This window comes from Dermacentor albipictus, chromosome 4 (assembly GCF_038994185.2).
Source record: "Dermacentor albipictus isolate Rhodes 1998 colony chromosome 4, USDA_Dalb.pri_finalv2, whole genome shotgun sequence".
Lineage (NCBI taxonomy): Eukaryota > Metazoa > Arthropoda > Arachnida > Ixodida > Ixodidae > Dermacentor > Dermacentor albipictus.
In genome coordinates, this window is record NC_091824.1 from 24,479,378 (window position 1) to 24,504,988 (window position 25,611).

At 43.7% G+C, this 25,611-nt stretch overlaps 1 protein-coding gene across 2 annotated transcripts in view; it reads right to left on the reverse strand.

Annotated features, from left to right (window-relative positions):
* Positions 1–1,102: 1,102 nt before the first annotated feature.
* Positions 1,103–25,611, reverse strand: part of LOC135919228 (AP-3 complex subunit sigma-2-like) — a 52,000-nt gene continuing 27,491 nt past the window's right edge. For both annotated transcript variants that reach the window (XM_065452932.2, XM_065452931.2), the window contains one exon: positions 1,103–6,613. In XM_065452932.2, the coding sequence (XP_065309004.1) occupies positions 6,494–6,613 (120 nt within the window). In that variant the 3' untranslated portion in view covers positions 1,103–6,493. The remainder of the gene's footprint in view (positions 6,614–25,611) is intronic.

Sequence of the window (25,611 nt, forward strand, 5' to 3'; positions counted from 1 at the left end):
TGCTATTCATCTGGGTCCGCTTCAACCTGTATATAACACATCTATGTCATTAAACCCTCGCTGTTCATCTGGGTCCACTTCAGCCTGTATCTAAACTATCTATGTCATGAAACCTTCACTGGTCATCTGAGTTCCCTTCAGCCTTTATATAAACCATCTAAGTCATTAAACCTTCGATGTTCACTGGGGCGACTGCAGCCTCCTCATGTTCCTTTCGTGGTTCCAGTCCGCAATACTGCACCAACTAGCCCAGTTATCAACTCTACTGCCATCAACTCTACTGTCATCAATTCCTGTCTACAGCACAACAAGGCACATATTCAGACATTAGAATATTTAATGCATAGCACATCACTTTCCATAGTTGCTGTTGCTGGGGCCATCATAACAAGTTATCTAGAACATACACTAAGTGGTTTCATTATAGCTGAAAGATCTGTACATGCCTACAGAGATATAGGACTTAACCGTCTTATATGAGCTGTTTTGACGTTGCATCATATCATGACAGTGAAAACGCCATGCCATGCTTATGAATGATGAATTATTTCTGGCTGGCAGATTTGAGGTTACTTCAGAATGCAATAATTGGTTATGTAATGATTGGGTTTCCAAGTTCTGTGAATAGCATTAGAAGGGGACTGCACTGTATTTACTGCACATGTCACTGAACGCACATTGCAAGCGTCAAGGGGGGTATTCTGTAAATGCCCTCTTAGTGCACATGCCCATTTCATCTGCTGCTGAAATGCTGATTGGCTGGGGGTGACTGCCTCCTTCTGACAAGTACCCCAGCCCAGCCAATCAGAACTTCAGCAGCAGACGAAATGGATATGTGCACTAGGTGGAGGCTTGCAGAATACCCCCCAAGTCACTGCACCTGAGACTGGAATTACTTTCCAAATGAACTAGCAATCATCTGCAATCTGCCATGCTTCAAAACTGGTATCGAGGAAGCAGACGCATCTCCATCATGACCACAACTTCCATCGATATTCGTAATTTTTATGCCCGCGCCTCGTGTAATGTTCCTTGGATGGAAACCTTAACGTAATAAATAAATAGTGTGTATGTTGTGTTGGCATAGTGACCTACTACATAATTTGTTAATAGAAAAGGATGGCTTTATTTAGAATATCAAGAAGTGTAAATAAACAGCACTTCAAAAATACATCTTCCATACAATTGAGAAAAACAAGTAAACCTCTTTCTTTAACGTGGTTATTGAGCAAAGTATGCAAGGAGTATTCTGAATAAGTAAAAATATTATTAGCAAGTACTAACATGTTGACAACACAGGAACCACAGTATTTTGTGACTTAGTATGCTCTTTGGCATAGGAACATTGGAACACTCCAGATAAGTCATGGCGGTAAGTATAAAAGTAATCAAGCAGTGTTACAATTGCACACAATAATATACTTTCTTCACACTTCACTTTGTATTGTGTGGCCTGCTGACCAATCACTTCTATATGTAGACCTTGTGCGCTGACAGTGTCTGATGATGAAAACCAAACTGATGAAACATTCATTCAGCATCAGCTATATCAACAGCATAAACTTCTTATGTGCTCATATGCATTTTTTAACCACAGACGATTTAGGGCACAATTCTGCAATAGAGCTGGACCTCATCATAACGAAGTCGCATCTGACAAAAATATCTTCGTTATATCTGATATTCGTTATAAGCATTTCTGTAAAGATTTTTTACTGCATTATATTCAACAATTTGTTATATCCATGTTCATTATATTGAAATTCAACTAAAAGATTGTCCTCAATCATGCAAGTCCCTCTCTCATTTAGCACTGCAAGCACGGCATTTTCCCGTTATGATTCATGTTTGTGCTCAAGCGCGGAACTGCATACAACTGACAATGTTTGCCTACGGTAAGATTACATTCTAAAGTGTGCACAATGTTTAAGAGTATGCTGCTCTTTTGTTCGAGTGCCAACTTGCTTGGTCTTTACATGTCAACAACAAAACGTCCAGCATATGGCAACGCCCAAATGGAGGACAATATTATGCTTGAACAACATGTGAAAATACTATGAAGTAATGCAGCTTAAGTCACCGCAAGTACACAGCTCATATCTTAACAGCAACATGCAAGTGGATATCTGACATTATCTACACTATCTGTCAATAACTACTGGCATCATCAGCAAGTACACAAATATATGCTGCAAAATCCCAATGTTTGCTGTGAGCTCGTGTCCTTGTTAGGTTGGACGTGCCTCCCACTGTAAACAAGTGCATGGAGCTCTTTAAAGTTTTCTTAATGTACAGCAGTGAGAAAGAAAGATGTGATATATTGCATTCGGGTCTTGTGAATGCTCAGAATGTTGGTGCTGCATTATGCCAGACTGCTAGGCTAGGGCAATCGTATCCTGAGCATGAACTGTCATCATAATTAATTCACTCCTCATAGCCCATCCATCTAGAACGTAGTTTGAGCATTACAAGAATAGTTTCCAAGAAAACCGCGATATCAAGCAGCAGTGAAAATATGAGCATGCCAGTAAGAGAAACTTTCCTAATAGGTGGGGTAGTTAGCTGAACAAAAGGTTTGGTTCATGCTTCCCACATGTTGCTGCCAAGACATGATTTTGACAGGAGTGGCCGTTAGGCACTGTTGTGTCTGTATACTTCAATGTGTTGCTAATTTGCACTTCAATAACATGCCAACCAGCTCCAAGATGAGTATGTAGTCTTCCACAAACAACTTGTCAAGAAAGAATCTCATGCCTATGGAATTTGTTATGACATGTATGAAAAACAAAACAAACAAGACATATGAAATCAAGTAATATACTATCAGTACAAACAGAGCAAAGTTAAAATGAAAATTGCAATGTCCCGAGATCACTTTGGCCTTGACCCTAGCAGTGGCACTGATATCCCAGTACATTCTCAACTCTCTCCAATAAATTAAATTCTGCGGTTCTACGTGCGCAAACCATGATCTGATCATGAGGCACACCATAGTGGGGGAGGCACACAATAGCAGAGAATTTTCACCACTTGGAGCTCTTTAATGTGCACCCAATGCATGGCACAAAGGCATTTTTGCATTTTGCCCCCATCAAAATGAGGCCACTACGGCCAGGATTTGTTCCCCCACCCTCCTGCTTAGCAGCACAACACCACAGCCACTAAGCCACCATGGCAGGTTCCTGTCTTTGGCTAACATGAACTGATGTACCACAATAAATTCTTTTCAATTTCTAGCTTCTAGGTTAGTGTCATCAGGTTAAGATACAGGCAGTACACATGGTCCTTTTCTATAGCCTGCTATGCACGCTCGTAAAGTGTGTTGCACATGCTACCACAACACAGAAGAAAATGGAGAGAGCTCGTGTGCAACATTGTCTCTGAGATTGTCTGTGCCCTCCCAAGCCGTAAATTGGCCGGGGACATCACCTGTGGGTACACCGATCCTCTGCTTTGCTCGAATAAAGTACAGGGGTAAGAAAGCACATTGAGACATTCTACCCAAAATCTGCCATGGCTGCAGCAACACCTCGTGAGAGTGAACAGATATGAGTTAGTCAAATGGTGGGTGCCAATCTTGGAGGCTATAGCATGTCTCAGGGTAGTAGCTGGCCATGTGGCAACCCTTGGGGCAAACTTCGCAGGCGAGTAAGCCAGGAAATGGAAAGAGGCTGTTTTTACCCAGCACTCCCAAGGCACAGTTTCCAAACTTTGGACGGTAATCAAGAACTATTGGTTACCGTAATCGATCATCCTACTATTAGAGGAGTCATAGGGAAAAAACATAACCCCATCATGTGGAAGTTTACATTCAACGCATCCCTGATGTCACTTAGTCTTTTATCCTGATTCCAATGCTCAACACTCTACCTTGACTATAAAGAGGCGTGCTGCTCTCAGCTGATGTGGTTGATACTCATTAACATGTTCTGTTGCAATTACTGGGCCAAGATTCTGTAACCAGGTACTCTTGGACAGAGAGAAGTTCATTAAAAATATAGCAGAAAGGTCAACCTGAGGTTGACTCCTCCAGCCTGCTATTCTGTGCCAAGATGTGTACCGACCACATGGACTGAGGGCGTGAATAAATATACACTCTACACTCGTTAAAAACAACCAATTCCCAATAGACTTTCAGATATAACGGACAATATTTCAGCCTTAGTTTGTTCTACTTATTTTATTAATGCAATGAAGTTCACTCTTAAAGGAGTGTGCTACAATAGACTATTGGCTAAATTAGATGAAATTAGCGGCAATTTCTTTTTCAAAATCAGGCGTATAAAACATACTTTTGCCCTGTCAACATGGGCTGACAACTGATTTGCAAGGATCAGCTGATGATCATGGCTCAATATTACATGCCTGGTGGGGGGGGGGGCTTCTACTCCGGTGGCTGCTGCTTACGGCTTGCTCTCATGGGCACCGTATCTTGAAAGAGATCTGCAATGTGTACCAAGTGCCCCCATTGTTGGTAGCTTTATATGCTCTGTGCTTTCAACGTTTAGTTCGCATTGAAGCGAGAGACAGGACAAAGGTCAATTCGCTCACTGCTGCAGCCACGCTTCCTCACTCCGTGTTGACAGCGACTTTTCACAGTCATTGGGCGAGATGTATTTGTGTTTACCTGTGCGCGCATGACACCGTGATTGTTAATTTAGTTTGTAAGCTTATTTTTACGCCTTATACGGCCGATAAAACTACTATACTTACTTCGCAGAGCAGTTTACTAATTTGCTATCGCAATCAAGGCTTTGCCTTTCGGGCGATCGTTTCTCACTCACTCTTTGCAATAACGTTGCAATCGAGACCAAAGTTTCAGAAGTGAGACGCTTCAGATATTATGGACTTCAGATAAAATGGACACTTTCTGTCAGTTTATAAGGATCCGTTGTAACAAGAGTCGATTGTATAACCTGTCAGATTAACCTTTCACAGCTGTAAGTCAAGCCCTGCGCTGTGCAGGGATGCAGAAGTGCACAAACTCCGCAACTTGATTTACAGTCTCTAGCCAATGCCCCAGTGCCAGCACGTTCATCTGCCTTTCGATTACCTCTATCAACACTCTTGCTCCAAGTTCTGTGTTGGCATTTTTGTGCTTGTGTCACACTTCTATTTTTACTTTACCCAGTACTACGAAGGATGTTCCGAAAATATGTTTCATCATTATTTTCTTTTTTTAAGGAGGAGGCGGTACACGAGGTGAAACAAGCAATCGCCATAAGAATCCACGCCTGTTGCTGGTGACTGAACGAGGGTCAGTGGAGGAAAATTGAGGCATGCGCAGATCACCAAAGAAGAGAGAGTAGCAGCAGACTGGTGTGCCCAAGGGTATTTGAGTACAAATCGCGATGGCAGACAGATGTGCACTGACAACGTGGTCACCAATGGAAGTGCGTGCTGTTATTGGTTATAAATGAGCACCTGTTCCCTGCACTGAAAGCCGCGCTCTGGCGACATCATTTCTTAAACAATGCTGAGGTGGAGCAGGCTGTACAACAATTCCTCGAATCACAGGGCACGTAGTTTTACCAGAGTGGTTTCTTCAAACTGATTGCACACTACGACAAATGTCTCACTGTCAGTTATCACTATGTGGAAAAAGAGTGCAGGGTGTTTAGTTCATGATGCCATGGTGTATTTTTTGTGGTAATAAAGTTTCCGTGTGGAAATAAATTACTAACCATACTTTCAGAATGCCCCTCCCACTTGAAATGCTCATACTTTTCAAAGTCTACACATTTGCATGTGAGAATCATTCTGTAGTGTGTTTTAACTCCTCTATGTAGTGCTCACCTGAACCCTTATGGTAATTAAATAAAATATGTGAAGAAAATTGGCTGCAGTATATACTTTATCTGAAAGGAAGCAGTGTTCTGCACTCACTGGAATCAAGAAACAGTCTCAAGACAAGGCCCGTTGGCAAGTACGAGGTGAGTTAGGAGAAGCATTTTCACTTTTGACTACCTGGAAATGCTGCAAACAGTATTTCACATTTTTTTCATGGTAACAGAGCATTAGCAGCTTGTTTTTACATCAGAAGGGCAAGAAGCCCAGGCACACCTGTTGTAGTTGTGAAAGCGGTGTATCTGCGAAAGTCAACATGTTTTGTTGAAGTAGTAGTAAAAGTTTCTAGCCAAAGCTTATAATTGCTGGCGTTCACTCCATACAGTGGGAACTACTTGCTAAAAAACGGCGCTAGAAGGCCTGAGTACTTGGTCAATTAACTAGACAAAAGAAATCTCACAAATTTCGGCACTTATGCCCCATGGCAAAGTAGCAAGTTTCATCACGTATACAATGACCAATAGTATTAAGTACCGACAATAACACCACCCACCAAAGCTGGACACATTACTTACGAGTACACAATTTTACCAATAAAAAAGCTGGAAGGTGTACAAAAATTAGCGTAACGTCGGCATGCAAACATAAACACTTGCATTGGCATAATGTTGGCATGCAAAACACATGCACCGCATGCCAGGGACCCTTAAAGCTTTACATGACTAAGAGTTGCAAAATCTGGAAGCTTCATGTCCTTGATGTGCCGAGACAGGTTGACGTTCTTGACAGCTGTGATGGCCTTGACAGTGTTTTTAGCGATACCACCCTGAAACAACAAAAGAAAATCTTTTATGTAGAGAAGTTCAGCGTCACACCATTTATTCTATGTTTGCTGTTTCATCCTTTGCTATGCTCATTTGCTCGTTTACACTACCACCACCGCAATGTTGATGCTAGCAGCAGGAAATGGCACCTAAGAGCTATGGTCTAAAAAAGTAAATTCTGGTGTTTTACGAGTCAAAACGATGATTTGATTATGAGGTACATTGTAGTGGGAAACCTGGATTAATTCTGACCCCCTGGGGATCTTTAGTGTGCCCCCAATGCACTGAACTGAAAAAAGGGCATTTTGACCGCATCTAAATGCAGTCGCCGTGATGGGGATTTGATGATGATGATTGGAGTTTATTGGCCCAAGGGCCAGAAGTGGCCAAACAGTGGCAAATGTGATGGGGATTTGATGCCACGGCCACGTGCTTAGCAGCGCAACACCATAGCGCACCGCTGCGAGTGGGCCTCGTGACGAAAACAGGCACAAGAGATGTGCAAGAGAAAAGTCCCAAGATGTTCAGCTAACATTTTGTCTTCACTCGAACGATGACCGCTGCCGCCATTAGTTGAGCAAATGTGCAGGCAGTGCAGAGAAGCACACTTGCAAATGTTGAAGATCTGTTGCACCATACTACTGCCACTGAGCGAGTGGCAGCACAGACCTTCAGCTGAAAAAGCTGCCATTATCCTGTGAAAGTGTCTGGGTAAAGTTTGCACACCTGACCGCAGTCCTGCATTCAGCATTTCAAAATTGAACCTTAGAGAAGTCCAGGTCAGCATGCATAACGCAAGAAGCCTTGCCTGCAGCCACGCCATGCTGCGAAGGGCAACTACGGAGAGGCACGATACAGAGGCATGGGTGCTCATTTTAAAATTATTTGTTCGCCTAGGACGAAAAATATATGTGCAGAAACTATCGACGATAATTGCCACTGTAAGTGAATAGCCTAACACTTCAAGAAAGCTATTTTTTTACTGAAGGAATGGTGTGCTTGGTGGCATATATTGTGTGCAGTGAGGATATCCAGGTAGCGTTTGTTGTTTCATTGCGTGATTCCATAGAGAACAAAGAACAAGATCATCTGCAGTGGTAGCATAGGTAGACAACATGCGCATCTCAAAGAAGTACAACAGTGTGCATTTGGTAACACATGTGCCGCATAATTCGGTTGTGCAAGTGCATACGATAATTTTGGTGGTGCCTTTGTATCAGAGGTACAACCTCCAGCCATTAAAATCAGCAAGAGAGCCAAAGAAAGCTATTAGCTTGAACAGCTACGTAACTTCGGAGAAAAATAATGTTGCCTCATGGCTAACCAAAACACTGCATTTTATATATTTACTTGAACCATCTTACTAGGCAATTTGTAGTAAAAGATGACACACTATGCTATTTTCTGCTGATTCAAGCATTTTAATGCACACATTTTTTTCCTAGCAGCGAGATTTTCCTCACAGCTCATCTGCGACCTTCCTAAACAGATGTCTCAAAAGTTACTCTGCAGATAGCACAACTTTCTGTTGAAAATTCCAGACCTTGTTGGTTTTTCACTTTTTTGCCAGGGTTAACACATCAAAAATAAAAAAAAAATATACAACTTGCTGTTATCTCAACCTGCAACACTTTAACAATCATTCAGAAAAGTTTGAAAGCAATGCGAAAAAAATGCAATTGAACACCCCCCCCCCCCCTTCTTTCTTTTAAGCATTTTCACCACCGACACAAAAACTAAATGGTGGCCAGAAATCAAGCAACGTTGCTTTTAGCCAGAAACAATTTGCAGAAACACTCATTATGATAACAATCATTGAATGTGTGTTCTGGGTGACATAGCCTAGTCAGGCACTTTCCGGATCTTTTGCTATGCCTCCCAAGACAATTTGTGTGAACCGTCTTCCATAAGGAAAGAATGAAACATGAATCGTGATTCTTTAGATAGAAATGGGAGACAGTCTGGTATGCTTGTTACGGAATGGCTGTTCATTCACATTGGTATAGGATGCAATTTTTGAGTAAGGACAGGCAATGTCCCAATTGACCCTGATTTTTGTCTTCCCACAGTTGGCTCGCGTTATGTCATAACATGTCTCTGCCTTTTTCACAAGTTCTTTTACTCTTCAGCACCAAACAACGGTTTCACTAAGCCTGCGAATTGCATATCATGCAGAAGCCATCAACACGCCATTTATCTCCCGCAAGCCAGTGCAACAATGCATCAAAAGCAATATTTCTTACGTACTGCCCAACTGGAATGACTTTCACATCCGTAATGCTTTGATAATGGATCACTTCCAATTCAAGTCCGCTATCAAAGAAAATATAATCGTGTAACTATGACCGCTGTACTAATTCCCACCCCATATGTGTCACATTAAAGACTAAGGTATACATAAGCAAAATAAATAAAACAAAACTTCATTAGACTGCAGAAGAGTACAACTGAAGAAAAGTACATTAGACTACACAACAGGAAACTACAAAAGATCAGATAAATACAGTTCAATTGGATTATAAACACAAGCCGTCAACTTCTTTCTCCTCACCACAAGAGGATCGCCTGAAACCTTGTCCACAATCAATTCAGCCAAGGAAAAATAGTTCCTTTCTTTGAGAAACTTTAAATGGTATCGCAATAACGACAGCATGCCCATTGCCAAATCGTCAATGCTGAGCAGAGGTTTCTTTTGTTCACCCACTCTTATTGATGTCATGCCTCAATTTTCTTTCTCTTGTTCATATGGCAGACCATATGAAGCCGACATATAATAAAGCCAAGGAAGGCATAGGGGTGATTATTTGCAGCTTTTAATTGAAGTGGAGGTGTGATAAGTTAAAAGGAAATAAGAACAGAAGAAAAAAACTTGCGGCTGGTGGGAGCTTAACCCACAATCTCCATCGGCTCCCTCAGGCGGCCAGTTGTTTTTTCGTCCACAGTCATTTTCTTTTATATTATTATTTTTATACTTAAATTAAAAGATGCAAATAATTTTCCCTATGCTTTCCTCGGCTTCATTAGCTCCTGGTTCATATAGTTGTGATTAACACAAGTTGGGTCCTTCTTCCCATTCAAAGTGCCATAGTATTTTTAAAATAAATTTTGAAGCACATAATTGAAACCGTGACATCAAGCATGATAATGCCAAAGCACGAGACCTGCTAGTAGAACAATAAATCTGAAGAGTAAGCTTTACCTAGGAAGCCTCATCATATAACGCTGAAGATTTTATATAAGTACATGGGAACGCAAAAATATTTGTTCAACATCCAATGAACCTAATTTGATGGTTTGTTGCATTTATGAGAAGTCAGACTCCCAACTGCTGGCAGCAGATTTTCGTTTCAGTCCATCAATTCATTTACAAACATTGACAAAAATCTTAAAATTTTAGAAAACGATGCACAACACTGTGAATGAATCACAATGAAACAACACTGTGACTCTTCTAAACTGTGTCAACCACAGTTCAAAGAATTACACTGGATACAAGACACTAAAAGCAGACGAAACTTATATAGTATAAACTGCTCTAATTATTACCAATACCTTGCGAGTACGACTTACAAAATTCATGCAGACAATGCAACAAAAGTGCAGTCAGCAGAATTGTATTATCTATTTTTGGTGCTGAGTTACCAAGTTGTGATCTTTGTGTTTCAACATTTTTTAGGTTACTGATTTTAAAAAATTGTTTGTAAGAAAACTTAAATACCCCTATAAACAGTTCTGCTTCCAACAGTCAAAGAGTCTAGCTTTGTCTCTTAAATGCGATAAATGTCAGTAAAGTTATATCGGCAGCTGTCTACCGAGATAATTTTTGCACTTAACATAAGTTCAAAAAGAAAAATTGGAGGTGGCAGCACATTGAACAGTCCTGTTAAAATTACAGGAACATTTAACGTCACGGGACATCAGTACAGCAGTGAGTGACTGCCAGCAATAGAAGACAACATCAAACAAACATGCATCATTGATGACCTTCAATCAAGGCAAGAAGCGTTAAAAAAGCCATATCGTTCTAATTTGTAAACTACAGTGAAACCACACACACACCATTTGAATAATCCCCTAAAGGGCCCAATAAAAAAAACTACTATAATGAATAATTTATTTCGTGTCATATGATTCTATAACATTGTTGAAGCATATATTGATGATGATAGAATGTCTACTTGTGCATATATGTAATGTTTGTGCTTATTTTTAATATGTAGGTCATTTTTGTTAATTCCCTCTGGTTCCGATTTTAAGCAAGCTTCCATTAAATAAAATTTTCCAACACATCAGTCCCTGAAATTTTACTAAGCAGAGCACCAATGGCTTCTGTATGATTCAAGGAATTCAATAAGACCAACCTTATTGCTCTGCCTTACCTAAAACAAGAGTTGTGAGACTTCAAAGTTAGTAAACACAAAAAAACTTTTTTGAGTTTCAAATTCAATACCTCGGAACTCGTGTTCTAGGTAAGGCACATAAATAAAGTTGGTCTTATTACATTTCTTGAATTGTACAGAAGCCGATACCCTATTTCAGGGATGGAGGCGGCCAAAGAAGTTGTGGAGCAGCTTTGGGAGGGTCAAATTTAGCACTTTGGAGCAGGTTTGGAGCATGAATTGTTTGTTTTGGAGCAGCTTAGTAAATGCCAATATGAGTGAAATGCAGGCATATGAAGAAAAGGTGCACCTTATTTCACTTTGTAGAACACTATTAGGTTATAGCAGATCAGTTCTGCAGAAGACTACAAGGCAAGCAAAATTCATGACAGGGAAAAATAGTTCTCCACCTGACTGTAGCGTGAATCTGCAAAGGAAACCCATACATGTTTCTCAGAAACCACCATTAAATTACATGCTGCATGTGCCTATAAGTGTGGCCAAGAAAAAAACAGCGTTTACCGTGAACAACGCTTGCTCTAAGTTGATAGGTTAGTGTTGATGTTAGTCGCGTTCTTTTTTCCATTGTGAACAAGCAACTAATATTTTGTTTTAAGTAACCAATGTTACCATACTTAGCCATTAAGGTGCCAATGCAAAGACTGTGGAATACGTCAAAAAATGAATGAAAAGAATGTGCATGTATAGCAACCTAGGTCTTGTTTGATTCTTTTTTTCTGACAAAAAAAAAGCTTGTGAAATTAAAAAAAGAATCCATGCGACAACGTGGCGCTGGGTTCTGCACCACAATGATGCTCCTGTGCACTCTGCATTGATAGTGCATTAGTGTTAGGCATGCAATTGTATCAATGTGCTAGAAGAACCTTCTTACTCACCGGACTTAGCCCCCTGCGAGCTTTTTTGTTCCCCAAATGAAAACTGATGTTCCCGGATCGGCATTTCAGGGAGTTGTCAATGATGCAAAAGCTAACGACAAAAGCTAACGATAGAACTGAGCTTGAACAGCATGAATAAAGCAAGGGCACGAAGAAACAAACACCACAGACAAGCGCTGACTGCCAACTGGAAGTTTATTTCAAATTCTCCAGCAATTTTATACCTTTTCCAGCATAGGCATGCGCACACCAGTTGCAAATATATCTGCAAAATCATCAACATCATAATCTTTCACGCAAAAAAAGCTATTTCTTTTCCGACAAAGCAACAGAGGGAGTGCTCACACATTTATCTCCTTGCTTTGGAATGTGGAATGCATCATATAACTGCGCAAACAACAAAGGACAAAGAAGGAAACACACAGGGCAGGTGCAAAACTTCAGCTGAGATTTACTCCGGGATAGCCCACCTTTATACATGTATCATAATCACACTTACTAATCAACAGACAACCATCACTCGACGTTGGCATGCGGGTGTGAGTGGAATAAATTTGCATGTAAATAATTGAACTCTTTATCCGTCAGTGACACAGAAGAGCTGCTTACGCAGCTGCCAAATGGAATGTGATATGCTTCTATTATTTCTCTTTCCCTCTTACTTTTTCCTTTGCCTATGAATTTTGTCTTTTCAAATATGGGAGTTCATGGACACTTGTTACAATCTCCTGCTGAATGACTTTCACAGCCATTCTTCACTTTACTGCAGTGCTGATGAGCTCTGTCATTAAAACACTGTCCCGTTTGTCCTATTTAAGTTTTTCCACAGCTCAGCGGTATGTGATAACGTTGCACATGCAGTCAGTGGAACGAGATTTATGATTGGTGGATGAGCATGTAAACTAGACATATCATCCTAGATCTAAGGAAACCTTGTTCCTTTATGACAGCACACGCTCTAAATTGAATAAGAGGGGCATAGCAACCACATGCATTAAGGCAGCACTAAGTGTAAGGATCTAAGTGACTGCGAGTGTGTCGGATACAGTTGCTCGGTGCAACTACTTTATTGGAACCCCATTTTCCCTGCCCGTGCACATGGTTATGGCATGCTTCTTCTTCTTCAGTGCACAACACAATGCTGCCCGCGAGTGGCGGTCAAGATGGTTGATGATGACAGCGGTACCACATCGTGTTCTTAATTTAATTCGTTCTGTAAATATATTGCAGTGCCAGAGCTGTTAAAATTGGCTTCCAACAACTGAAGGTGCTGAATCCAAGTGCTTCACCTTGCAGTTTTTCACCTTTCTTCTCTCTGAAGTATGAACTTGAAATTGTCAAGTGAAACTTGAATTTGTTCAAAGCTGCACGCAACAACACAAGTCGCGAATCCTCCCCACAACACCTTAAACCTTCCTGTCGTGGCTGGCTGCGTTCCTTCCGCTCTCCCAAACACTAGATTTGGTATGGAAGAGTGGGCTTTCCTTCTCTCCCTATAAACTCGTTGAGTCTGGCCCACCAAACACGGACATTGTCTAAGTGGTGTGCCCTTTCCCTTGTGTGCAGACTGCCCTGTTCCCAAGTCTCTGGAACACTTGCTCTGCGAGTGCCCCACTCTCTCTGCTGCCAGGGGCAATCTGCATAAAGGCTACCGTACACAGGGTAGCCCATGCTCAACCCTCGACTAACTTCATACGCGAAGGTTGAGCACAAAATGAAAATGCCTGCTGTGTCGTCATCCCGCCTTTGCTGATGTGACCAACCTCTGAGAGTGTCCGCGGTATCGCTAAACACCCTCAGATGCTTACTCACCATCCAAGCAGCAATGCCACTTTTACTTTCCTCTTCCCGCTCCAACAGGCTGCTGCCTCTCCTGCCCCAATTTTCTCTTACTTTCCTCCTCCTCCATGCAGTTTAGGCATTCTCCTCTTGAGAGACAGCTACTGTGCTGCACAAACCTCTTTCCTTTTCTTTCCGTCATACAACCAGAATCTCACTACAGCAATGGAAGATAACGTGGAACTAGTGTATTGTATCTAATGGAGAGCATCTTGAAGGTCACCACTCGTGCATCTGAAGTGCATGAAACAAATTTTTTTTAAAGCGTACTGCATACTTTTAGGACAGGCTTGATGTACTGCTTGAAGCTTGATGCTCACTTGAAAAAAGAAATGTTACAAAGTGCCACCAAAGTAGAACCTTGGTGCCAACATTAAAGGGGGAAGCTGCTTCCCCACTTGGATTTAAGCTATGCATAAGGTTACTATGGCACCAAAGTAATTGTGGTGTAATGAAGAGGAACAGCACATGGACAAGGCCAGTCGAATTCATCTATTCGATGCCTGCAGTGCAGCTGCTGAGCCAGCCGGATCACCAGTGTTTGGCACGAGTGTGAGCCGCTTGGGCTTCCAGCTGTTCCTGCTCTGTGTTGCTTGACTGCCAGCATATGCTTAACACTATCTGCTGAACTGTTGAATACCCGCCTTTACAATTGGTGGAGGTGCTGGTGCCAACACTGCGAATCTCCGTCTCATCTGGCCCAAGCTTTATTATTCTATGCCCTGCTCATGCCTACGACCATGTTAGAATTTACCTGAATGGGCCGCTACCACTAACACTTGCAGACAAATGATGGACCATTGTCGCATTTGATCACCTTACACGGTATACTGAAACCGCCACTGTACCTACAGCCATAACTAGTGATGTTGCATCCTGTTTGTTCCATCATTTCATTCATCGTCATGGTCCACCTTGGGAACTGCTGAGTGATAGATGCCATGTGCTTTTGTCGCTGGTGGTTGAAGCCCTGCTGGCCCAATGCCGCATTGTTCACAGAACCACCACAGCGTACTGTCTTCAAACTAATGGGATTACAGAGTATTTGAATCAAACCCTTGGAGACATGCTCGCCATGTATGTTTCGTTGGATCATACAAATTGGGACATCATTCTTCTGTATATACAGTATTTACTCGCATAGTGAATGCACCCCCCACTTTTCCAATCAAGAAGGGTGTTTTTTCTTTTTCTCGCATAATGGTTGCACCCTGAACTTGCTGCTGTTAAGTAGGAAACATGGTATGATTCGGCATTTAATATGGTGTCCGGTGGGTGTGATTGTGTCTGACGCCGTGTCGGACGTCGAGTTGTACCGTGTCTCCTACTTTTCTTGTGATGGCAATTATGTGGATGCCCCATGCGTATTTTTGCCATCGTCGTCACCGAGCACCGCATGGTGTAGGTGTGAGTGAAAGCGCGTGAGGGAAGTCAATGATCGCAGCTCAGTCTTGCGCACCATCTTTCATCGCGCAAAAGACCCTTGGGGGGGTGTTGTACTCTGGCAGAAGCTGCGTATTGCACAACCGCGCCTGAGGGGCGCCGATGATCGCAGCTCAGTATCCCGCGTACAAGAAAGGAAAGTGCTAAGGAAAGTACCTGTCTTCCGTCATGCAAATGGTGCCGGGGGTAAGAGAGGGAGGGGGGCGTGCCGTTTTATTTCACGAGATGTTCACTTGAAGGAAGAGAAAATCTGGGGGCTTTTGCTCCTTGAATATATGACTGCCTGGCACTATGGAGGAGGTTTCTTAGCACGTGTTGTAGATGTTTGTCCCTAGACGTGCCGGCATTGCGGAATGGGGTCGAGTTCAAGTCAACCAAAGTGGGAACAGGGACACCAGAGCTAGAACCTGGACTGGTCCGTGGGTTGGGGCTCGCCGAGGCCTGCGCGTGCCAGGGGTATAAGATCGGCTGTCCGCTATTGCGGACATCCATTTTTTATGCGAGCACCCCCTGGCACGCTTCGGCCTCCACGGCCCCAACCGAAGGCCGTTCTGCTTCCAGCTTTGATCCCCCTACTACCCCTTGGGTGCCCTGGAGATCCTGCATCGCCTTCTCTATTATAACTTCAGGTCCTCTCCTGAGGCCTCCGTTTGCCAGTTACATGTGCCCTCCTGGAGCCGTGCTTCTAAAAAATCCAATTTATTGTTGCGACAAAAAAAAGCGACCTGCAACTTATATAAAAACATTCAGAACCTTGCCCCTTCAGACACAGCGATCACCAACTGGGGCGTCCGTGCCCACTGCCTCACTGCGCAGGCAGCCAGCGGCGGGGCATAAACAAACTCGACCGCACTCAGCAAGGCTGGCATGCCTAGGGGACAAACGCATACAACACGCACTAAGAAACCTCCTCCGTAGTGCCTAGGCAGAGCCATACATTCAAGTAGCAAGAGCCCCCAGATTTTCTCTCTTGTGCCTACTCTTACTCGCACCGGTGCAAAAACGGCTGATGATCCCCCAAATGAACGCCTTTTCACTGCGGCAGCGACTGCACGGCCGCAGTGCACCACATCTTCAAAGCGATCTATGTCCGGGCATGAGTCGATGGTGGCTCACACCTTTGTGCATGCTGTCTTCTCACAGCTCAGTTTGCATTGAAGCGAATGTTTGCAAGTTTATACGGCCGATAAAACCACTATCCTTACTTCGTGTAGCTTTCTACACATTTGCTATCGCAATCGATGGTTCACATTTCGGGCGAAACTGACTTTTTTAGAGGTGGCTACAGAAATAAAAATCGCTCAAAGTATTATCCCGCAAAATGAATGCAACCCGCAACTTTGCGCACATTTTTCGGGGAAAGAGAGTGTATTCATTATGTGAGTAAATATGGCAATCGGTTTCAGTCTTTCCCATACCATCGATACTCTTTTATCTGATTAACCAGATGCATCAGAACATGCTCCTACATCGGCCATCACCAGATGTGCCAAGGAGTGCCATCAGTTAGCCCAAAATTTCACCTCTGATGACCAACAACCACAAAAATACAATTGTGATGGCGATAATCACTGATCTCTACTATGTTTTGCTGGATACCACTTGCCCGCTCGCCGATTCGGGTGCAGGTGAAACCAGTGGAAGTGTGCCGTGGTGTGGCAGTTTGTCCCAAAAGTAGGGCATGCGGTATTTCCATATTGCAGCCGTAATAACTTACTTATTTTTGGTTTGCAACATTTTGGAGGGTGTTCAGCACAATGCGTTGGCGGGCTAGTTGGGGCGAATTCATAACTATTTTGTTTAGCGCAAAACAACGAACACAAGAAAGACGACAGGACAAGGCGCTACTCTCAACTGACATCAGAGTTTCATTGCACAGTTAAATAGGCTGCAGGCAGCGGGTTACCCATGTGTGGTAGTGACGTCAGTCTCTGAGGTATTGCTTCAGAAATTGAAAGGGAAGCGTCACAAAAGTAACTGTGTTACACAAAAGAAGAGGCCTGAAGTTGTGCTATATTGCCATAGCGTGGCTCACAATCTAAAGAATGTCGCCATTAGATACCAAATCCCAGCAGTGTTCTCTGCTCCTCAGAAACTGTCAACGTTGGGCAGTCGTATTTCAAAAACAAATAAAAAACCAGATTGTGAAAAGAACCACGCAAAGGTTGTAGATTGCAGCGCCGGTGTGGTACATAAGATTCCGTTGTCATTAGGCAGAGTGTATGTAGGGCAGTCAGGCCACTGTGTTAACAAGCGCCTTAGAGAACATGAGTGATCCATACCGACAGACACAGGTTCCCATTTAGCCCAACACTGCAAAATATGCAAGTGCAAAGCTATGTTTTGTCATACTACAATCTTGAAAAAGAGCTGTGATACCACCGCCTGAGAATTATCGGAAGCTTTCTTCGTACAGTCATTGGGGTCGCAGTGCATTAGTGTGCCTTCTTTAACCTTGCACAGCGCTGAATACGGTTTTTTGGATTCTATCGCATGAGTGCGCTCTGGTGATCGGATGTTGGTGGTTCCTGCACATGGTACTCACTGCGCATGTTTTTCTAGATTCTGCTCTCTATAGACCAGAACACGCTAGTCTCGCACCCAGACTAACCGAACGCATACTCTCGCACCCGGGTTGCCCGGTCGACCGGCGCTATTTTGTACTGGGCTGCCAAAGTGTGTTTGCCGGCGACCAGTAGACATGACAAGCGCCAGCTCTAGGGCTCCAAAGTGCGGAAATGTGCCCGTTCACACGGATTCAAAGTAGAAAAAGTCATCTGGGCATCATTGCGTCGTGTTTGGATGCCAAAACAACCAGCGGAAAAGGAGCAGGTTGCTTAGCGCTGTTTGCGAAGAGCACAACACACGTAGGGAATCGTGCCGGTGCGGTGTTTTCAGCCTGCGCCGATTTCCATCCGCAACGAAGAATGCCAAGCTGCGTGGATAGCTGCAGTGAATAGGAAGAACTACCAACCCAGTGAAAATGCACGAGTGAGTATTCGATCTGTGTATATTTTGGTGCCACGTTCAACTTTGCGCCGTACAAACGTAATACGCAGGTTTGCTCCGAGCACTTTCTGGGCAACAAGCCTACAGAGCAGAATCCCGCGCCGGTGCTTCGCCTTGGCTATAACAAAAAGGCAAGCCTTTTCGTGTTTTCATTCAGGCAGAGCTCCCGACGGTTAAGCGGAACAGTTGAGTTTGCGGTTAGCGATACTTGCAGCTGGTGCACGGAATGACCATTAAGCGTGAACGACAAGTTGTAGGCCTTGCTGGTGAGGGTTATTGCTAATGAAAGTAAACCGAAGTCTGCTCGTCACGTAGCATGCGTCCACAAAAACGTAAACAACGACTACTCGTCGCCGAAGGTGTTCTTGCAGCGCACCTACCTTTACGAGCTGGTGTTGCAGGTGTCATTCGTAACGAATTCATTTGAGCCTCCTGAACTCTAAACTGCGTGCGGGCTGTTATGCGGGGCAAAATATTTCCGTTCATATGGCGAGGAAAATAAGGTGCTTAATTATTCTTGTATTTTGTAACAAAATTTTGATCATTCTCACTAGTTTTTTTTTTACTGTTTTCTTTTCTAAGGGAGCGCCAACAATCCGATGGCCTTGCACAAGCGAAACAGGTCTGGTACCAGGTAGCTGCAGTTGGTGGGGCTAATTTCTTGGAATGCAGGTGCGGTTGTTGTCTTGTACCAAAGGGGTCCTGATGATGCAGCTTTAAGTAGGGATGGTAATTTTACGTGCCCTGTCATGGTTTGTGCAACTGTACAACACCTGCATCTGTCATGCTCGCCCTGTTATACGGGCTTTGACTGCACATGTAGTTGAACATTATAACTACTGTAGTACCTCATTTTCCAATGAGTGCAGGTTTAGCATCATATGCTGCTTGTTCGAGTGCTGTAGGCTTTTGTTCTGAATGTTGTACTCTTAAGTGGTTGCACGATACAATTGGCCTGGTGTATTTTCTATTTCATTTTGAGAGGACTTTATATCTTCGGAAAAGTGATGGCATGGGAAAGAACTACAGCCCTTCTTACTATAACATCTATTTTGTTTTCAGTGTGCAGGTGGTGAAGGGCAGGCGTCTGCTAACCAGTCAGTCAAACGACCTCGCCAGTTGGTTGCCAAGAGCGGCCAACCCAGTAGAGACCATTACAAACAAGACCAAACTGAAAGTGCAGATGACAGTGTTCTGCGTGCTTTAATAATATATGGCACCAACACAGTGCTGTAAATTCCTTCACAGGTTACGTGCCAAAAAGCTCACAGGTGTTCTAGCATATAGCGCGCGGTTTGTACAAACGTAATAGCGTACCTACCCGATGTATTCGCTTCTGCACTCTGCACAGCACTCAGTGTGTCCATTGTGGACTTGCACGTGGTCTTGAAGTTTGATTGAATCCAGACAGCGAAAATGACACGTTAGGAAAAACGTGAAACACGCCTTCCGCCCAGCTAAAAAGCCCAAGTTTCGCTTTCGCGCCGCATCTCCCGGCGTGGCAGCCCAGGCCTGCTACTTCGCGGTGCTTGGGATAGATGGCGCGACCGGCGCTCATCAATATGGCGGTGCCCTTTGAATTCACGGTGTTCTGGTGTATAAAGGAGTGATGCAATAAAATGATGTCAGTTGAGAGTAGCGTCTTGTCCTGTCGTCTTTCTCGTGTCTGTTGTTTTGCACTAAACAAAGTAGTTGGGGGTGTTGTTGTCTGTTTTTGTCTTGTAAGTGTTTTTTTACGATAACCTGAACCAAAATAGGATATTTTTGCTTATATTAAGTGTTTTATCAATGACGTGTGTTTCTCGCGTGCATCGCTCATGTTGGCGACGCTGTGGGCGTGGTGATGGCAAATTCTGAACGCGTTTGCAGAACACTTCTCGTGCTGGCTTTAGTAGTTTGCGGCACAACAGGCAGGTAAGTTAGGGGAAGAAACGGAGAAGTGCTGAACTCCCGTGTATGCAAAGTGCCATTGCAAATTCGCAAAGCAACGACTTCCGGGACAAGCAGCTTACTTCTGGTGGCTTTGTTCGAAGGCGCTCGATGCACTATCCAGTCCCTATAGTGCAGATCAGTGGTGACAATACCAAACCAAACTTCGCTCCCGGCACACTTGTCTGGTCCTTTTTTTCAACTATGAACTACAACTGAACCTACTCATAAAGAATGTTATAATTCCCTGAAAAGTGGTTGTTATATCAGCAGTTCACTACATATAGATTTACCCTAAGAAAACATGTAAAAAGTATGAAGCCAGGCATGACAGCTGAGACACCATCTCTTTATTGCAAGAGCTGTGTAATGATTGCTGGTTTTGCACTGTAGTGCAAAGAACAGCTTTTCCAAGGTTGTCTAGGTGCGTGCAAAGGAGCACACCCACCTGAGTCAAGGAGCCTGTGTTTGTCGCCAGTGAGGTTTGCTGATGACATTCTTAGGTGTTTGAGAGTTGTGCGCATGTAAAGATCTTGACCTTGGTTGAAGTACGAAAGTGCGTGACATGCAGAGCCCTCCTACACCCCAAAAGTGCACATTAAAGAGGTTGTGCAATGCCTTTTCTTCAAAACTGAGAGCATACTGTAGTGCTTGCAATGCCTTTCAGTGAATATATTGCTGCAGAACATTTGAAAGCGGATCCAGTGATGATGAAGACATTCAAGAGCACAATGTTTACTTTCCCCATTCCTCCTCAAAACAATGTTTCCTCTCAGGTGGAGCAGGTTCAGATAAGCGTTCTGCCTACTGCTCCGTTTGTACCTTTAATGCAATTGGCATTCCTTGGGAGCTCCCTGTACTTTTTGGTCTGATGTCCGTACCTAACCTCTTTCATGCCAAGCAGGTAAGTGCCCGAATAGGCAATTTGGGAACAGACTACTTGGGCGGTTGGGTAGGTGCAACTGGGCATGTGATGCCAGGTATGTGAACATCCTTGGCCAATCCTCCAGAATGGGTTTGTGCCATGGCGTAGGTGCTCGGTAGACAAGCACGACAAGAGGCAAGAAGTGAAGGAGTCAGTAACAGAAAACTTAAGAAGTCAGCCACAGAGAAATGAAAAAGTCTGCAACAAGAGCAGCCAAGTGTGGGGGAAAAAAACTCCATGGGGTTCTACCAATCATAACTACGGCCTGATTATGAGGCATGCTGTAGTGGATGACTCCGGATTAATGTTGACCACCTAGGGTGATTCAACATGAGCCTAAACCCAAGTACACGAATGTTTTTACATTTCTCTCTCACTGAAATGCGGCCACCGCAAGTGAGATTGAACCCTCGACCTCAAACTCAGTAGTGCAATGTCATAGCCAATGGGCTACTGCAGCGAGTGGCCAATTGTAAAGTGCGAAGTGAACTGAACAGAACGGGACCAGAGCGTGTAGTGAGCAAGGCGCAGTGAGCTACAGAGAAGTGAAGTAGAAGTCGGTTACAGAAAAATGAAGATGGCTGCAAAGAGGCGAATAATTTGGCAATGTGGTGTGTTGCTACATTGTTTCAACGTTTCACTAACGTTGACATTCATTGCGACATGGGTTCTGCTGGAATTTTTCTGCTGGAATTTTTCTGAATTTTTTCCGTCTTTACATTGTCAGCTTTCAGTAACCCTTCAAGCGTGGCATCTGACAAAGGTGCTGGAGAGCCATAAAGGAGCAGTGAGAGGACAAGTGGGATGCGTTAGCCACCATTTACCCATTTACTAGAATACTGAAGGAGCCTGCATGCAATTGCGAGCTTTCGCTCAGGAGTTATGCATGACCATGGACAATACACCCAATCGCTGGCATCAACGGGCTGTCACATGGGCAAAAACAAAAGTACGGCTCTAACTGCTTTCCCAGACATGGTGCTTACACTCCACGCCCACGGTGCTGCATCTTTGTTTCACATCATCAAATATACAGGTTCACTAGCACAGCTTGAAGCTTAGCTGAATAAATCTGAAGTTTGTGGATAAAACTACTATGTTACACAGACAAAATAGAATCTATTTTGTTCATTTAAACCTGACAGTATCAACAAAATTGATTGAATTATCCAGCAAGTTGATTTAAGCAAAAGGCAGAACAAGCAGTTAGAGGCACTGTTTATCCCCCTTGGCAGTATTTTCTGGATTACAACATTCCCCAGAATAAAACACACACCTGCTTTTTATAAGTTCAAAGTAGAAATCTTATGCACATGCATTCTTTAGCAAAAGAAATATAACATGACTATTTTTGGCAATCAGGAAAAAATAAAGCTATTGAACTGCTTAGGAACGACAACATGTCGCCCTTCATATGGTCCACTGTAAATCTCAAATTCTGCATTTATCATACAACTCTGCAAGATTTGCAAACAGATAGATTAAAGGGTTTTAATGGTGCCAGGACATGTTTGGTCAATAAGTGCCACAACTACAAACTACAATACACACAAATAGGATGGTGGTCTGCGCCTAGACTAACCACTACTTTATTTAGTCCTGAGAAGCATGAAATTCTCTGGGATGCAAAAAAAGTGTGATGTGAGCTTGTGCTGTTAGCTTAGCGTGCAAAATAGCTTATCTTCTTAAAGAGCTTTTGTGATCAAAGAAAAAGTTGTCATTATGCCATGCGAGAACATATCTCCCCCTCTTGTGATGGCAATGGCAATGACACTGGCTAGGCTGGCTCTGATAGTAAGCTGTTGTGAATGCCCCAATAGCAGAAGTATTGCTTTCTTATCCGACTGTGCTGTGCAGGCAATTTTCAGATAAACTTCGCCAAAAGAAAAGCATGCATTAACATCAGGTGAATCCTTTCATCATACATTAAATTCAAAATTAAATTCTGGGGTTTTACAATCTGATTTTTAAGCATGCCATAGCGGGGGACTCCTGATTAAATTTGGCCACCTAAATGTAAGTACACAAGGTTTTTTTTGCATTTTAGCCCCATCAAAATGCCACCCCCGCGACTGCAATCGAACCTGCGACCTGGATCTCAGCAGCACAACGGCGTAGCCACTAAGCTACCCTGGCGGGTAATCATGCATTGTGACCTGCCATCTTCATTTGAAAATCTTCCTAGGACAGGCCAAGCATAGGTGTTTCCAGGGGGATGTGACAAGTGCTCTAGAGATTCACTGTTTCCTAAGCACCACTGGAACTGACGCTGCCGCTACTGCTGTCACCACTTTAGGGTCACTGTTGGGGTTAGCTGCAAGCTGACCATTCGAGCTTTAATCATCCAGTTCAGGCGGATTTCTGATTGAAATAATTAAAATTTGTGCCCATAAAAATGCACAGATGCCAGTCGTGAACTTTTATATAATTAACTGTAGTCAAATTAGTTATTTAATTCGAGTTTAATGGTGCAATGCAAAAGCAACTAAGGCCATGCTGCGCCAGTCAGAGGACAGTGCAAGATCCAATGTTAAGGCAGCAATAGCTGTGTTACATTAAAGTCGATGTAGATACCCAGTTTTATCTAAAAACTCGAACAAGAATGTCACTAGCGGATCATTGCCCAATATTAAGGCAGGGTGTAAACGGTAAGTATCTAGGTCTTAACAACTTCTTCTCCATAGAACACCATGTACAGTCGAACCCACTTGTAACGATACCGGTTTTAACACGAATGGGCCGCACCCGTAGCTGTGCACCACGCCGCTCTTTGGAACACGAATGGACTGCACCAACTGCGCTGACAACACTGCTGGCGCGACTCCCAGTTTGCTCGCTCGGCCCTCACAGTTGGTTCTTTATTCTACGCCCCTCACTCTGAGGAATTCTGCTAAAGGATAAGTCGCTCATGCTTATCTTTGTTCGTTGCGTCGAAGTCGCTCCTGGCTACATTGTTTTTCAGTCTCGTTTTACTTGCCGCAGAACCGAAACACTTGCCACTTCGTTTTACTTGCCGGCAAAAGAAAGTGCACTGCTATAGCTTTGGAAACAAAGTGTTTCTAACTGATGAGGTGACAGTCGCGACCGTGCTTGTATCGGACAGCGACAGTAACAGCCACGACGGCAGCGCTGATGCGGTAGGGCAGGCTGCCTCAACTTTGTCCCTGTGGGAGGTCCTGTAGATAATTCAGTCACTAATGGGCTTGTTTTCACAAGAGACCTTCTGCTTCACTATGTGGAGCGCCTGTATGCCTTGGAGAAGGATGTCAGCAAACTTCATGTAAAGCAAGCAAGGCTGACGGACATGTGGTTTTCTCGTGCAAGCCAGTGGGCAGTACGTGGCGAGATGCTTGTGGCTATCTCATTCCAGCATTTCTTCTAGATTTCTCAAGCTGAGATGCTGCCGCGAAAACTTTCCCACATTTTTTAAAAGGCCCCTTTTGGGGCAACCAAAGTGATGCCTTGGTGGATCTTGCATGTCACTTGTCCATGGCCCCTCTTTGCACGTTCAAGAATAGCAGTGCCATTCTTGAATGCCGACAGCTGCGGCTTGTTAACAACATGCGATAGGACCACACAGGAATCAGAGTTAAACAGTTCAACGAGTCAACACAATCACAAGCCAGGTGGGAGAACATGGTGGGGAGGAGACCTGGCCTCCCCACCATACAGTTTTCTTGGAACAGCTATGCCATCCCCAATTTTGAGTTTTTTCATGCAAGCTGGTTATAACAATTATCGGTTATAACAATGGAATTTTCGTGGCACTTGAATATTGTTATAAGTGGGTTCGACTAGTCGTATTTTGAACCTCATAAAGAAATTTCCCGGCCACCGCAAGAGTACACTGAGACAATAAACAAACTTCCATGGATGAAGATGTTCAATGAGTTGAATTACAAGTGGCTGCCTGCGAATGCAACTCTCGAATTGCATGCCAACCGCCAAAATAGAACAGCATCATGTTCCGTATAAAGGCCAACAGCAAAAAGATCTTATTGCACCCTGTGCACTGCATGCTTTGACAGCGAGTGAAAGTGTGCGAGAGTGAGCCAAGAGAATGGTGGCTTGATGAGCACCGTGTTCCTGTGCAAGCAAGGGCAAACGGGAGGAGAAGAGCCAGCTCAGCGTGCCACAATGACGCGATCAGGCACATGTGAGGGGAGGGGGAAAGAAGTGCAGGGCAGGTCGGCATGCATCTTTTCTAGCGCAGCTGTGGCTGCGCATGGCTGCCAGTGAGGATGATTGCATATGCAGCTCGTGCGCCATTGCAGAGATAATCAGCCACATGTGCAGAGTGGGTGCACCGAGACGACGTGGCATCATGTGTGCTGTCTTCCCACACACTCAGTACTGGACGTTGTGAACCATCAAGTTTTGGAGATGCATTGAAGCAAGAGGTAGACAATGCATTTGCTCACCACTGCCGGTGCTTTTCACGATAGCGTCATCCCACTGTGGATGACACTGCCTTAAACTTTTTCAACAGCCATGCATGAATCAAACTGACTAGTCTTCTTTACATTTTCAGAGTGAGTTTATAAACAGCCAACGATGCAAGCAATAAGGTGCCACCTGCA